Source organism: Phalangium opilio, unplaced genomic scaffold (assembly GCF_054372755.1).
Source record: "Phalangium opilio isolate 3A_F unplaced genomic scaffold, DU_Popi_V2 ptg000031l_1, whole genome shotgun sequence".
In the NCBI taxonomy this organism is placed as follows: Eukaryota; Metazoa; Arthropoda; class Arachnida; order Opiliones; family Phalangiidae; genus Phalangium; species Phalangium opilio.
In genome coordinates, this window is record NW_028324158.1 from 4,411,922 (window position 1) to 4,425,010 (window position 13,089).

Genomic DNA, 13,089 nt, shown 5'->3' on the forward strand with positions numbered 1-13,089 from the left:
ATGATTCCAATTAGCTGTATGTATTGCTGATGGAATTTATAGGCACCGCAACCTGTCCTAAAGCACAGATGTTACGTAAATTACAGGTTTATTGCGTACCCGTAATTTTAGTCGGTTAATATAGTATACTTGGCACTCTGAGCCTTTGGAAGTTCAACTGTTACTTACAATAAATTACAACAAAACAGTAACTAACTTACTAGGAAATCTAAATTCGCATTTCTTTGCCCTGGTTCGGTCTACCACTAAAAATACTGGATTAAAACTTTCGACAATGTAATCCATTTCTATTTTCATGAGAATAATCCTAATTACTAAATGTTACCTCAAACTTGAACAAAACAAATTGGCACTATAAATTAATTTTACTTTTAAATATTTGACTATTAATGCATTTTCTACCTTGCGCAAAATTACATAATTGAAAAAAGGACTCGATAATTTCATGCAGCTTCATTTTTTTTAAAATGAAACTTTTCTTTTAAGTTAATGAAAATATTTTATTTAAATCTAATTATATTCCTTTTCAATAATGTTTTTATTAAGTAAACAGTAACTTAAGAGTTTTTGATAAATTTAGATTTTGGAGCCTGTTACCATATTTTAAAACTGGTAATTTTGGGAATGTAGGACAGATATCCGCGAAACATAATGCCACATAACAATGACCGTGTATTGAAAAAAGAAACTTCGCTAAGCAATTTAACTATATTGTAGTTATTTTTAATCCGATCGCGTGGTAAATACAGGGTATTTCTGATAAGCTAAGGGGATGTCCTATGATCAATTTTGAGTGGAAAATGTTCTATGACATTTTGTCGTCCAGGCCACTGTTTTCAACTTAAGATTGGAGTATTTTACGTATGACCCCTTAAATTTAATTAAGAAACTGAAATACAATATTAATTTAATTAAGGGGTCATCCCTAAATCACTCAAATCATAACTCGAAAACAGTGGCCTGGGCGGCAAAATGTCATAGAAATTGCATTTTCAACTCAAAATCGCTCGAAGAACATCCCCCTTAATTTATGCCAGATTTATCAGAAACACCCGGTATATAGAGTTATCTAGTGTTAATAATTGAAAATCGCTGTATCGTTAAAGTTTGAGTTACGTCATTTTAGCCTGCAAATCAAGAGAGAAAAAAAAAAGCGAATTTTTATTTTCTTAAAAACTATTTTTGGTTATGATGCCAACCGGTATTATAAAAAAAGTTTAAGAACTACACTTCCTTAAATCTTTGAATCCCAGAGGAAGTTAAGTAAATAGTTTAAAGAAAGCACCAAAATATTCTTTACGTTACCTCGAGTTTACCTTCAAAAATATAACAACACAAAGTTAACGCGTTCACCGATATTACTTTGAGGAAAATAATTCTTTTTTCGTCATTTTTACCGTGAATGTCGACTATCGAGAACTTCCCGGCGGAAAACTTGAACTTTTAAGGAAATTCCAGTCGAACCAAGCTCATATAAATGACACGTCGAATAAACATTCTGTGTTTATAAATGACATAAACGCTCGATATCACTATGTGTTAAAATTACATCTATCGTGGTGGTTTTGGGAATTATAATTATAAACAGTATATTTCGTTCTGCCTCACCTACATAGGAAGAACTGTAATACGAAAAAATCAACTGACGATGCTTAACCTTACTACTACAATTTTATTCAACAATTACCTTACTGCCATAATCCTCTCCCTTAAAAAAATGAAAGAATCAACGAAAAATATCTCATTCTCAAGCCTTTCCCTTTCATCCTTCCTTGAGAGGAGAACGAAATATTTGGTGCTACTACTACTACTACTTCAAGCCAGGTCAAACTAATAGCCACATAGCAATTACACATCTTAAGATGTGGCTAAAAATTCCAGGCTTGAATTGCCCTCTGACCCCAGGTTGGGTGAAGGATAAATGATAAGCATCTTTTTGTTTTTACCTTGGGTCAAATCGAGTGGACGTCTAAAGAGGTGCAGACAAATAATTAAAACAAACTATAGCAAAAATCATTAGTTCGTAAGATAGTTCATTAAGTTTGTCACTGGTTACTAAGAGCTTGTCATGAAGTGACGTAGGTGAAACTTCACAGATTGATTGAGGCGCGGTCAAAAGCTTAATTGAACGAACGATTTAGTTTGTGTTCTTGTAAAGCCGCATCACAAATTTTCATGCACACGACCTAAGGTCAAAGAGTAATTCTGTAAGTTCATAAGAGGTGCTCCATAAGTTTGTCACTGGTTACAAACTGGAGATTGTAATGAAGTGACGTATGATAAAAGTCATAGATTCTCGTTAAGGCTTAGTACAGAGTAAATAGAGAGATGAACTGCAAAACTAACCAAGTGTAGTCAATTCTCGCTTGTCGTTCTCGAACTAGCTCTCATAATAAAGTCTCTACCATGACGAAGTATAGGTAGTGTCATGGTTTTGGAACAATCTTATAAACTTTTGAAATATATATTATAGTAGTTAGAATCTTACCCTAATGTTTGAAAACTAAAATCTTGCGCTGCTTTCGGTCCTTTTCTTAAAACCTTTAGCTGATGAAACAAGCTCTTTAATTAAGTCGTGTCATTAAGAAAGGGTTTTTTTTCTTCAAAGGGAAAATCTATTACGTGGTCTTACTCAGAAACGTACTCAACTAGATAGTAGTAGGGGTTGTTTCTTTAATGACAGTATTTGAATTTCAAAGAATTTTCGGTGTCTCTGGTTTTCTCCCAGAAATGAGATAAGCGATAAAATATTATTCATTATATTTGCTTCCCGGTATGAGGTTTTCGATTGAATAATAAGAAGTTTGACTGTTAAAGAGAGAATAAGTACTAAAATTTAGGGTGAATCACCTGATTACCACATTTTGAATCGTGTTTAACAGTTATTAACACGTGTTTAACGGATTGAGGTGACAGTTACGTTAACACCAAAACCAGGGCAATGCTGGCACGTGTGTTTTTGTCCCACAGTTTTAAATGACACCTTTTAAATAAGCTATTCCGTAATCCCAAATCATCACTAATTTCTAAAGTTATTAGTTTTTAAAATGTTTCTGTTCAGTATTTAAATATCTAAGTCCAAAAGATTATTATCTGAAATTTGCATCAGCTTGATTACTTTTTCCAAGAAGTTTATGTTGAATAATTAAGTTCTAATAGTACTAGAAAATTCGTTTCCCACATTATTTAACCAGGGATAGATGTAATTTTAGAAGCAGGAATGGAGAACGGTTAGTATTTACTTCAGTCCGACTCATAGCCCAGTATAGAGCCCCTCCCCCCAACACGTAACGAAAATTTTAAATTATCTTATTGGCTCACTTAAACTAGGTTTTGATGACGTTGCTGACGGGGACGGCGAAAAATACTTAATTCCTTTTCACCTCTGTCGCTATGACTCGCCTCTTCTTTCGTACTTCCCCCCCCCCGTCCAGTGGAAAGGGGTCCGGGACTTTGACGCGCGCCCAGATTACTCTGTTCTCCATTCCTGCTTCTAAAATTACATCTATCCCTGATTTAACATTAAGGTCTATGCGATTTAGCATCGAAAATGTTTGTTTTTCCCAAGGGCCACCGTTTTCATGTTATGATTTAATTGGTATTTTATTTTAGTTTCTTAATTAAGGGGTCATCCGTAAAACACTCAAATCTTAACTTGAAAACGTTGACCCAGATGGTAAAATGTCTACAACATTATCGACTCGAAATCGCCCAAATATCACCCCCCATAATTTCTTACAGATATTTCAAAAACACCCTGTGTAATCTAAGCTGGATGGGCAAATTTAAATATGTTAAGTATCTCATTTCATATATGCGCTTCCGGTTTTGGGTTAGGTTAAATTAGAATAAACAAGCGTGTAATTTTATCTTTTTCCACCAGATAAAATTATGTACTAAATTTTCATCTTTCTCGAGTATTGTTATATAGAGAGATAAAAATACGAGATTTGAAGTAATTGAATGAATTTAATTTAACGAACAATTAAGTATGAAATTAGTTCTCTTCTTCATATCATAGACTTTCATATTTAAATCCCTTAACCCTATATTTTTTTTAACCCTGCTGCTTGGGTTTTTCGCTAAAGGTTGCAGTTTGAATTAACAAAATTATAGTGTATACTTTTGTTATATTTATATATATTGCATTTTTTTATACAGTTTAAAGTACACCAAGAATTATTTGACTATGGAATATTTATAAATTTCAAACTGTAAAATGTTTATAGATAGATTGTCATTAAAACTATTTGAGGTTATCTTTCATTTTGACTTCATTTGCTCACATTTTACTATCATATCTTTAAATTTATCCAGACTAATTCAAGATAAGTCAATTATCTATGTTTATACAGTTAATGGTAAATTTCAAACTAAAAGAGATTTACAGGCACTTTTAGTAATACATTTTTTATCATTAAAATTATTAGAGGTTATCTCTTATTTTGACTTCATTTTCTTACTTTTTACTATCTTATCTTCAAATTCATTCAGAATTATTCATGATAAGTCAATTATCTATGTTTGTATAGTTTTAAAGTAAATTGCTAAGTACAAGTGATTTATAAATACTTTTAGTAAAAAGTGAGAAAATGAAGTCAAAATAAAAGATAGCCTCTAATAGTTTTAATGATAAAAACTATTACTATCTTGTCTTATCTATATTTATTAATGATAAGTGAATTATCTACGTTTATTGGTATCAACTCTCAAAGATAACCATTTAAATTTGCGCAACATTTAATAGAAAAGCAGTGGATTTTGCTGATATTTAATTTTCATAATATTTAATTAAAATGCACGCAAAATTTAAAATTAATTGTTTTATCTTGGATTTATAACTTTTTTTTTATATAATATTTATAACTTAAAAAAATTTTATTCTTGGAGTCTGTCCTACATATATATCAGGGTACCGCTTACCAACGCCTGTTTAAATACCATATTTTTATGCCATAAAAGCGAAAAATCAAAGATAATTAAAAAGGAAACGCAAATACCACATCATAATATGTTAAAGCAAGAATAGTTAATTATAATTTTAAAATTAGACTTAAGGTGAATATAAAAAACTAAAATACTCATGCATAAGATGGCCTAACGTACTATTAAATTAGAATAAAAAAGTACCGACTTACCATAACACTCTCACACGAGCAATTTGATGTTAGACTTGTTCCCAAATTCTTGAAGTTAACTTAGTTTAAATATAATCCAGTTTGTGTTCTTGGAAAGTGGGTTTTCACCCTGCTAAATGACTTACACGTTATTGTTAATACGAAAAACAAATTTCTCATCTACACTTTGGATAAATTTGTATTTCCACTTAATCCTTTCAAATGGTATGACGAAAAAGCGGTTGACCTTGGTCGTAAGCTAGTATCATGTCTTTAAAAATTACAAATTCACTTAATCTCTAAGGGGAGAGAAAACGCGTGTATCGCGGGGCATATAAAGAACCGAACTCTGGTCGTGCAGGGCTAGTGGAGGCGAAAAACTGGATGGTTAATACATAGAGACCTTAGTCTCGTTTAAATTAAAGCATTAGTAACTTTCTTCTGGGTCTCGCTTCCTGCAGACTGACGAAACGATTCGTTCAAACAACCGGTCCTAAAGTACGCCCCTGTATAATAATATATACATAAAGACCTTGTAGGGTTTACGCGCTACAATTTTGATTTCTTTTCCGGTCTTTTCGCGTCATTCGTAACGTCACAATTGCTTTGTATTAATCTAAACGCACTAATGCTTCCATGCGTTTCTCGAGAAGGCTTGATTCTTTGTGATATATTTGTTAAAAGATTGTTTAGTAGGTCTATAGTGCATGTTTGTAAACTAGATTTTGACCTCAGATAAATAATCAAAGCCCGCGGTCAAAGTAGAAAAACATGTAAACAAGATGAACTGGGTCAGGGATAGCGATAAAAGATATTGTTTATTTACTTTTGGTCAAAACCATTTTGCCTTCGTGTTAATTTACTTTGAGTGAAAGGTATTTTCTTGAAAAAGGGTTTTCGTTTGGAGAATATATTTTTACTTCAATAAATATTGGTTTCACCGAGATTTGGTGGAAATTAGTAATTATGAAGCTGTCAACAAAGTCGCCTACCGGTCCTTACTCGCATCGGTTCCTATCCAAGGAGATGAGGCAAACTGAATATATTGTAGCCTAGCCCTAATTATTGATTTACTTCAATTGACTGGTGAAAATTAACATTATGACATAAGTTTATAAGATGACATAAGTATGACACGACCTATACTTCGTAATGATAGAAACTGAGAGCTAGTTCGAGAACGACGCGAGAATTGACTACACGCGGATTTTGCTGTCCATCTTCCTATTTAGTCTGTACTAAGCCTTTACGAGAATCTATATCGTTTAACCTACGTCACTTCATGACAAGCTCTCGGTAATCGGCGACCGACAAATTTATGGAACATATCATATGAACTTAATGTTATGGCCATAATAGAGTTAGACTAATGAGTGAATGTCAAAATTCTTAAAGAAAACTGTCCGTTCGTTTCTTATAAATTTTCGAGATTTCGTAAGTTGATCTTACCAAGTTGCATTTTCCAAACAGCTATCTGATCTTCAGCAAATACATCGTGGGTCATTTTATTACACTCATAAGTTTATAAGATGTGTTCCATAAGTGTGACAGTACCTATACTTATTAATGCTAGAGGCTTACTGAGAGCTAGTTAGAGAACGACGTGAGAATTGACTACACTCGGTTGTTATGCAGTCCATCTTCCTATTTAGTCTGTACTAAGCCTTTGACACCGCCTCACCAGGCATCGCTTTAAGGGAATCTATGAGGTTTCGCCTACGTCACTACATGACAAGCGTTCAGTAACCAGTGACAAACTTATGGACATATCTTATGAACTTATGGTACCCTCTCATTGACATACTGTATAACCATAGATCTTATGTACGATGTGGCTAAAAAATCGCTATCGTTTCAGCTGTTCCAAACTCACATTCATGCAGTGTGAATGTAAAATAACACTTCACATTTTAACAAAAGAATTATTATTCCACTTTTCGTTTCAACCTAATTATAGCCGGTTGTTATTCTTATAAAATGAGATTTATTTTAAATACTATACACGTTTTAGGAATAAATTATATAGTAAAGTATTTTGATTCGTAATTCATCAAAATGGAGTGTTTTAGAAATAAATAAATAAATAAATAAAGACACCTGGTCAAACATTTACAATTTACAGATCGAATAACTCGTCAAAAAGTTTGAAAATAGATCCTTTCTTGCATAGCTTAGAGACGTCATTGGGGTCAATGTATTTCTCCCATGGACTATCCTCAATGGTGGCCACTCTGTATTTGGACGAAAATTCCACTTCTTTCAAGATAAATCTTGTCACTTGTGGGAAATTAGTTACGATGACGTCCACGGATTTTCTGCAAAAACCGAATGATTATGAATAGTTGATCCCTCATTCACAATGCAGTTATCAAAAGCAAATAGTTTTATCGGGATATTATTTTGTATTTAAAAAGATGTCGACAATTCGAACCCCAAAAGCCATAAGGCGCTTCAATAGGTTATAGGAAATCAGTGGTGAAATCGATTGAAACGCGGAAGTTTTTCCATAATAAAGGTTTTAACATTTTGAGCCGCCATTTTGCAAGATGACGGCGCATAAGAAATATATTTCATAATGTGTGACTATTTCTTATGTACAACGTCTCTAGGTAATGCGGTCAAGGATGGGCCTTGGTTATATCAATCAGTGATGATGTGTCATCCACTATCAGTAGGTTTTAAAAATTGTTAAGAGCTCAAGGAATACGAGGAGTTTAAACCCAGTAAGTGAGAAGAAAGACAATCAGAAAATGAACCGTCTTATAGTCATTAGAATCTTTGTTAACGCTAAGCATTTAGCTACAGACATTTCTGTTAATTAAAATTTCAAAATAAGACGCGTTTATGCTCTAGTCTGAATAAATGAGGGATATACAACTTCTATACGACTAATTACATACGTATTTTCCCACACATACATCCAAATTCAACACAGAAGTGTTTGCCTTGTTTACCTTAATAGGGTGCGAATATCTATGGGATTATCAATGGTCCAGCGCACAACTTTAGACGGGACGTTAGTCTGTTCACGGTTGCAAATAGCGTCGTCCAGAATTCCATCTCCCACTAGAAAGGCGAACATGTTTGGGGCCCCGTAACCTCGCCAAATGTTGCGGTCGATTCCAACGGCTTTCCATACAGAAGCCGCTGTTGATTCTGAAAAGCCATCTCCGTCAAAAGACCAACCTGTTGATGGTGACATTTATATTAATAACCCACATCTTGCCGAACTTGTGAATCAAAGCATCAGTTTTGTTTCTACTTAATTTTAATCTGCATATTTATAACGGTGCCTATTTACCAATGTGCTTGTAGTATAAATCATCACTAAGCAGTCTTCTCAACTCCCTTTTAAGCCCGAAGAACACTGGATGGAAACTGGGGTATTCGATTGAAAACAACACATTGACAACTGATTTTTCTTTTGGCTTAACGTCTAAACATAACAGATATGACAATTAGCAACGTGTGTTTATTAATTCATTTCTTAAAAGATAAAAATTACTTTTGCGCCATCCTAAATGATGCACTATCTTGACTGCCAAGTTTTCTCCAGCATATTCCATATGCCTCGTGTCCAAATTGTGCAGTTTTAGATCAATATAGAGCAGGACTAAACGTTTTCTGTATCGTATATTTGCTAACAACAAGAATAGTTCCTTATAACCTCACTTTATGGAATTAAAGAAAATTGGCAGTGGACGCCCACTAATTTTCTTTGAGTATACCGCCCATTTCGACTTAAGAGTGACGTTGCAGTTTCAAATTTAAGTGCATTTTTGTTTTAAGTTTTTAAGACACTGCAAAGTATTTTTACTCCGCTAAAACTTTAAGTCGAAATGGGTTATTACTTACTTACAAGGCGTTGTCATGTTAGCCAGAGCTTCCATATATAAGTCGAATTTTTCGTAGCGATCGCATATCCTTCCCAAATCACACAAATAGCCGTGAAATACGTGTGTTGGCGTTCCAGATGAGTCAAAGTTCAAATCAAACTCCAACGCATTAGCTCCCCTATCCAACATATACTTTACTTCTTCCAAGGAATTGGTCATGTGACCCACGATGTACAGAGGTCGCCTTTTATCAACATCAGTTGAGATTTGGGTAGTTTCTTGTACAACCTCAGTTGACGTTTGGGTAGTTTCTTGTACAACATCAGTTGAGGTTTGGGTAGTTTCTTGTACAACCTCGGTAATAAGTGGTGTGGTAGTGATTGGTTGAGTTGTATTATCGTCTGCATCAAACGTAGTAGTTTGGGTCGAAGCAGGTTGTTGGGTTGTAATATCTGATTCGTTGGTTTGATTTGTTAGTTCAGTTGTTTCGCTAATTAATTGGGTTGTAACGTCCAAATGGTTCTTTTCGTTAGTTATTTCGGTTGTAACATCTAGTTCGTTGGTTTCGTTAATTACTTGGGTTGTAACATCTAATTCGTGGGTTTCGTTAATTAATTGGGTTGTAACGTCTAATTCGTTGGTTTCATTTGTTAGTTGGGTTGTAACATCTACTTCGTTGGTTTCATTTGATAGTTGGGTTGTAGCTTTTGAAAGGCTAGTTTCAGTTGTCAGTTTTGCTGAAAAGTCCGATTGGTTCGTTGAATGGCTTTGAGATTGCGGTGTTGTTAATTCCATTGAAGAGGGGGATGTGTCTTCTCTTGTCATCATGTTTGAAACCTTTGTACCCACATTTACAGTTGTTGGGTAATCATCGCCATGCATAATTGTGGTTGGAACTTCAGTTGTTTCCATCATTTGCTGCGTTGTTATTTTATCTTCTCTTGATGTTACATCAGACAATGTTGGTGAAGTCTCTGTAGTACTAGTATCAATTGCTCCTAAGCTGATGAACGTCGTTGTAGGCACTTCCGTTGCCATATTCTGTAATTAGAAAAAATATTCGTTTACATTTCACTGCGGTTTTAAGTTATAATTATTATATTGGATCAAAATTCTACAATTCCTATAAATGGGCATTTTAATAAAGATTATTAGAGTATAGAAAATTGATTATATAGGCGTTGTCATTATTATTGATTCTTAATTGCAACTTCAATTATCCTTAGTGATTCTTAAGCGCAACATCAATTATCCTTAGTGATTCTTAATTGCAACGTGAATTATCCTTAGTGATTCTTAAACGCAACATTAACTGACCTTAAAGTGATTCTTAAACTCAACATCAATGATTTTTGAATATTCATGAAATCAAGTACTCCATGGCACGTAAACAAGTTTAACTCGATGACCAACAACATCGTTTTATGATTCAATTTGCGTTCTTTTAAATTTATAAGATATGTTCCACAAGTCTGACACTGGTTACTCATTACTGAGATGTATTCGTTTAGTGGTGTAGATGAATCATCACAGATTCTCGTAAAATTACGCCAGGGGAGGGTGTACAAAATCTTAGTACCGACTAAAAAAGGAAGTGGCACTCAAAACCGCGTACAGTGAATTTTCACCACTTTCTCAAACAAGCTTTCCGTAAAACTGTAGCATTACAATGTATAGGCTACCACTGTTATGGAACCTATTCTTTAACCTTATGCGTTATGAGAAAAATCTTTAATGCAAATAATTGACAGCGGTTCTTACAGCAGCGTTTTTCCTTCTTCTTTGACTCAAAAACAGCGATTGTCAACCTAACATTTGCTCATTTCAAGGTCTACTGTTATTTACAACCGCCATTTTGAGAACGATGCTGTTTTGTAAATCGCAAATCTACTAAAACGATATTCTGGCTAGATACCGATTGAATTTAATAAAATTTGCTCTCACCTTTGGTTCATCTGTTCTTATCATATCAGCTTGTGTTGAAGCATTTTCTTCACACTGAAAAGTGAAATCAAACTTCAATCACGACAACCACAATACGACTTCGAACGATTTAGTACCTTTATAAATAGAAACAGTCCAACTACTAAAACACACTTAAACGCTTTCATAGCTGTTCGCACCGATCTAATCCTCCGCAAATGAATTATAAGACAAAAGTAGTCGGTTTAATCCATGGAAAGTCTCGTTTTAAACGCTATAGCTAGTTCTTATCGCTCCCAGATACCTTCTGAGAAAAACGGTGTATCAACGTTTTAAGGAAGAGAGACATTTAGTCATAAAACTGCTTTTCAAGAGCAAAGACCTATTGATTATGCAACTACTTAAGGATAGCGAGAACTCGATCATTTCTTTCACCTGGAGGTTTTAAATTCCATATCCTGGTTTTATAGCTTGGTTATTTTGTTTGTAATCTCTTACTTAAGGAGTGGCCTCAGGAAGTAGGGCCCCCGCAGCGCTGGGTCATTGACTTTGCCATTCGATCTTCATTTAAACTCATTGTCTTGTCTATTTGAAATCTTATAATATCACTTGTAGTTTTTTTCCCTTGTCCTTGGGTTTGTTTAGAACACTGTAACGTTCTAAGTGGTTTCTGACCTCAAAGATAAATCTCGTAGAAATAATAAACACGTATATAACTGATTTAGCGTCGCAGTTAAAGAGTGGGCGTTTTGGCGAGGCTTGTAAAGCGTGTATGAAACAAATGGTGAAAGATTGGTGGAAAAGCCTTGAAATTGAAGAGTTCAGGCAGTTTGGGGGAAGTCGCATTCGAAGTTTTTCTAAGCTCCTTTCCAACAGGTGACTATAGATTGCGATCTTAGTCATACTTTAGATCAGACAAACGTGTTTCAAGCGGTTAATTTTTGGCAAATATCTGTGTGGCTTACTGGCTCAATGAAAACTTAATGTGCGGGGCCATTCTCGTATTTTCTGACTACCAAACTGCATTTTTGGGGTTATGACAGATTACTTTACATAACTGGTTTTCAGTTTTCTGTGGATGCTTTATGAGTTAGGTGCCTAAAATAAGATACTAGAACAAAATGTAGGCAATGAGTATGCTTATTCTTTGACCAAATAGGACGCCTTGGACCAGGCTTTGTCGTCCATAACCTGAATTTGCTGTCAACAGTGGCGTCAATAGGCTTTTTTCAGGGGGCTATAGCCCCCCAAATTTCAAAGTTAGCCTCCTCAAAATAATCCGTAAACTCTACCAAAAAAGTGCTCGTAGCATCCTAAAATTCTGTAGCAATATAGTGTATAAAAATTATTATGATAAGTTCGTTAAGTTTCATCTTTGTAGAGATGAACTTCAATATCAAACAGTAATGGGGACTAAAAACTAAACTAAAGACGAGTGAAATTCTTTCATCCACAATTGTCTCATAGTCAATAACTCGGTTCCGTACTTTTTATCAATAAAAGTTTGTATATTTTTAAAATACGAATAATTTCACGTTGACACAAATTTTCGGATAGTGATAAAGGTCTACACTTCTTCCAATGAACCAATTATGTTATTAATTTCATACAACAACTTTCAAATAGTTAACCCAGATTAAGCCCCTCAAATTTCAAAACCCTAGCAACGCTACTGGTTGTCAAAAACCATGAGTCATGGCACATCAAATTTCAAAACCCTAGCAACGCTACTGGCTGTCAAAAACCATGAGTCATGGCACATGGTGGCAGGCTATGAACAGGCCAATGAGTGTTCATTGAGCCTAGGGCTAAAATTTTTCTGTTACTATAGGCTTGGGGCTACAAAGTTTCTTTTGCTATCAATGCCCAAAACATTGTGATCATGGGTCTTCTTTACACGCTTTTTCATTTTTTGGGGTTGATGATGATCTCCCTTGTAGGTATAGCGTTGTGCTTTGACGACGAGACATTTCCACATATATTCTGTGTGTGCGAGAGTATTCCACAAAGAGGTAAAAAATATTTCTATAAAGCAAATTCTTACCTTCGTCTTTAACGCAAAAGACCTTTGATCTTTGCACTGACTTTCATAAAATCTGACTAACAGTATTGCTTAAAGGGGCTTGTCGGACCATGGGACAAACGACGATCTTCCTCATAGAGCTTAGCACAGCAGGGGGGTTAAAACGGAGAGGGGTTATACATTCTCGTAG

General features: G+C 34.6%; 1 protein-coding gene across 2 annotated transcripts; it reads right to left on the reverse strand.

Annotated features, from left to right (window-relative positions):
- Window positions 1–7,078: 7,078 nt before the first annotated feature.
- On the reverse strand, window positions 7,079–11,594 carry LOC149690130 (uncharacterized). 2 transcript variants are annotated; one of them, XM_089869621.1, is made up of 7 exons: window positions 11,014–11,594; window positions 10,898–10,951; window positions 8,977–9,994; window positions 8,623–8,757; window positions 8,419–8,553; window positions 8,072–8,303; window positions 7,079–7,432 (listed from the first exon to the last, which is right to left on the reverse strand). In XM_089869621.1, exons 1-7 carry the CDS (start codon window positions 11,062–11,064, stop codon window positions 7,234–7,236), a joined length of 1,824 nt encoding a protein of 607 aa, XP_089725747.1. In that variant the 5' UTR covers window positions 11,065–11,594; the 3' UTR covers window positions 7,079–7,233. The 2 variants fall into 2 exon arrangements, with proteins under 2 accessions (XP_089725747.1, XP_089725748.1); XM_089869622.1 differs by lacking the exon at window positions 8,419–8,553 and having other exon boundaries at window positions 8,072–8,273.
- Between the last annotated feature and the right edge of the window lie 1,495 nt (window positions 11,595–13,089).

Coding starts and splice junctions, on each gene's coding strand:
- LOC149690130 (XM_089869621.1), bottom strand. CDS start 11,064: ATGAAAGCGTTTAAGTGTGTTTTAGTAGTTGGACTGTTTCTATTTATA. Junction 10,952..11,013: donor GACTGTTTCTATTTATAAAG/GTACTAAATCGT, acceptor TTCACTTTTCAG/TGTGAAGAAAATGCTTCAAC. Junction 7,433..8,071: donor GATATTCGCACCCTATTAAG/GTAAACAAGGCA, acceptor CGGTTTTTGCAG/AAAATCCGTGGACGTCATCG.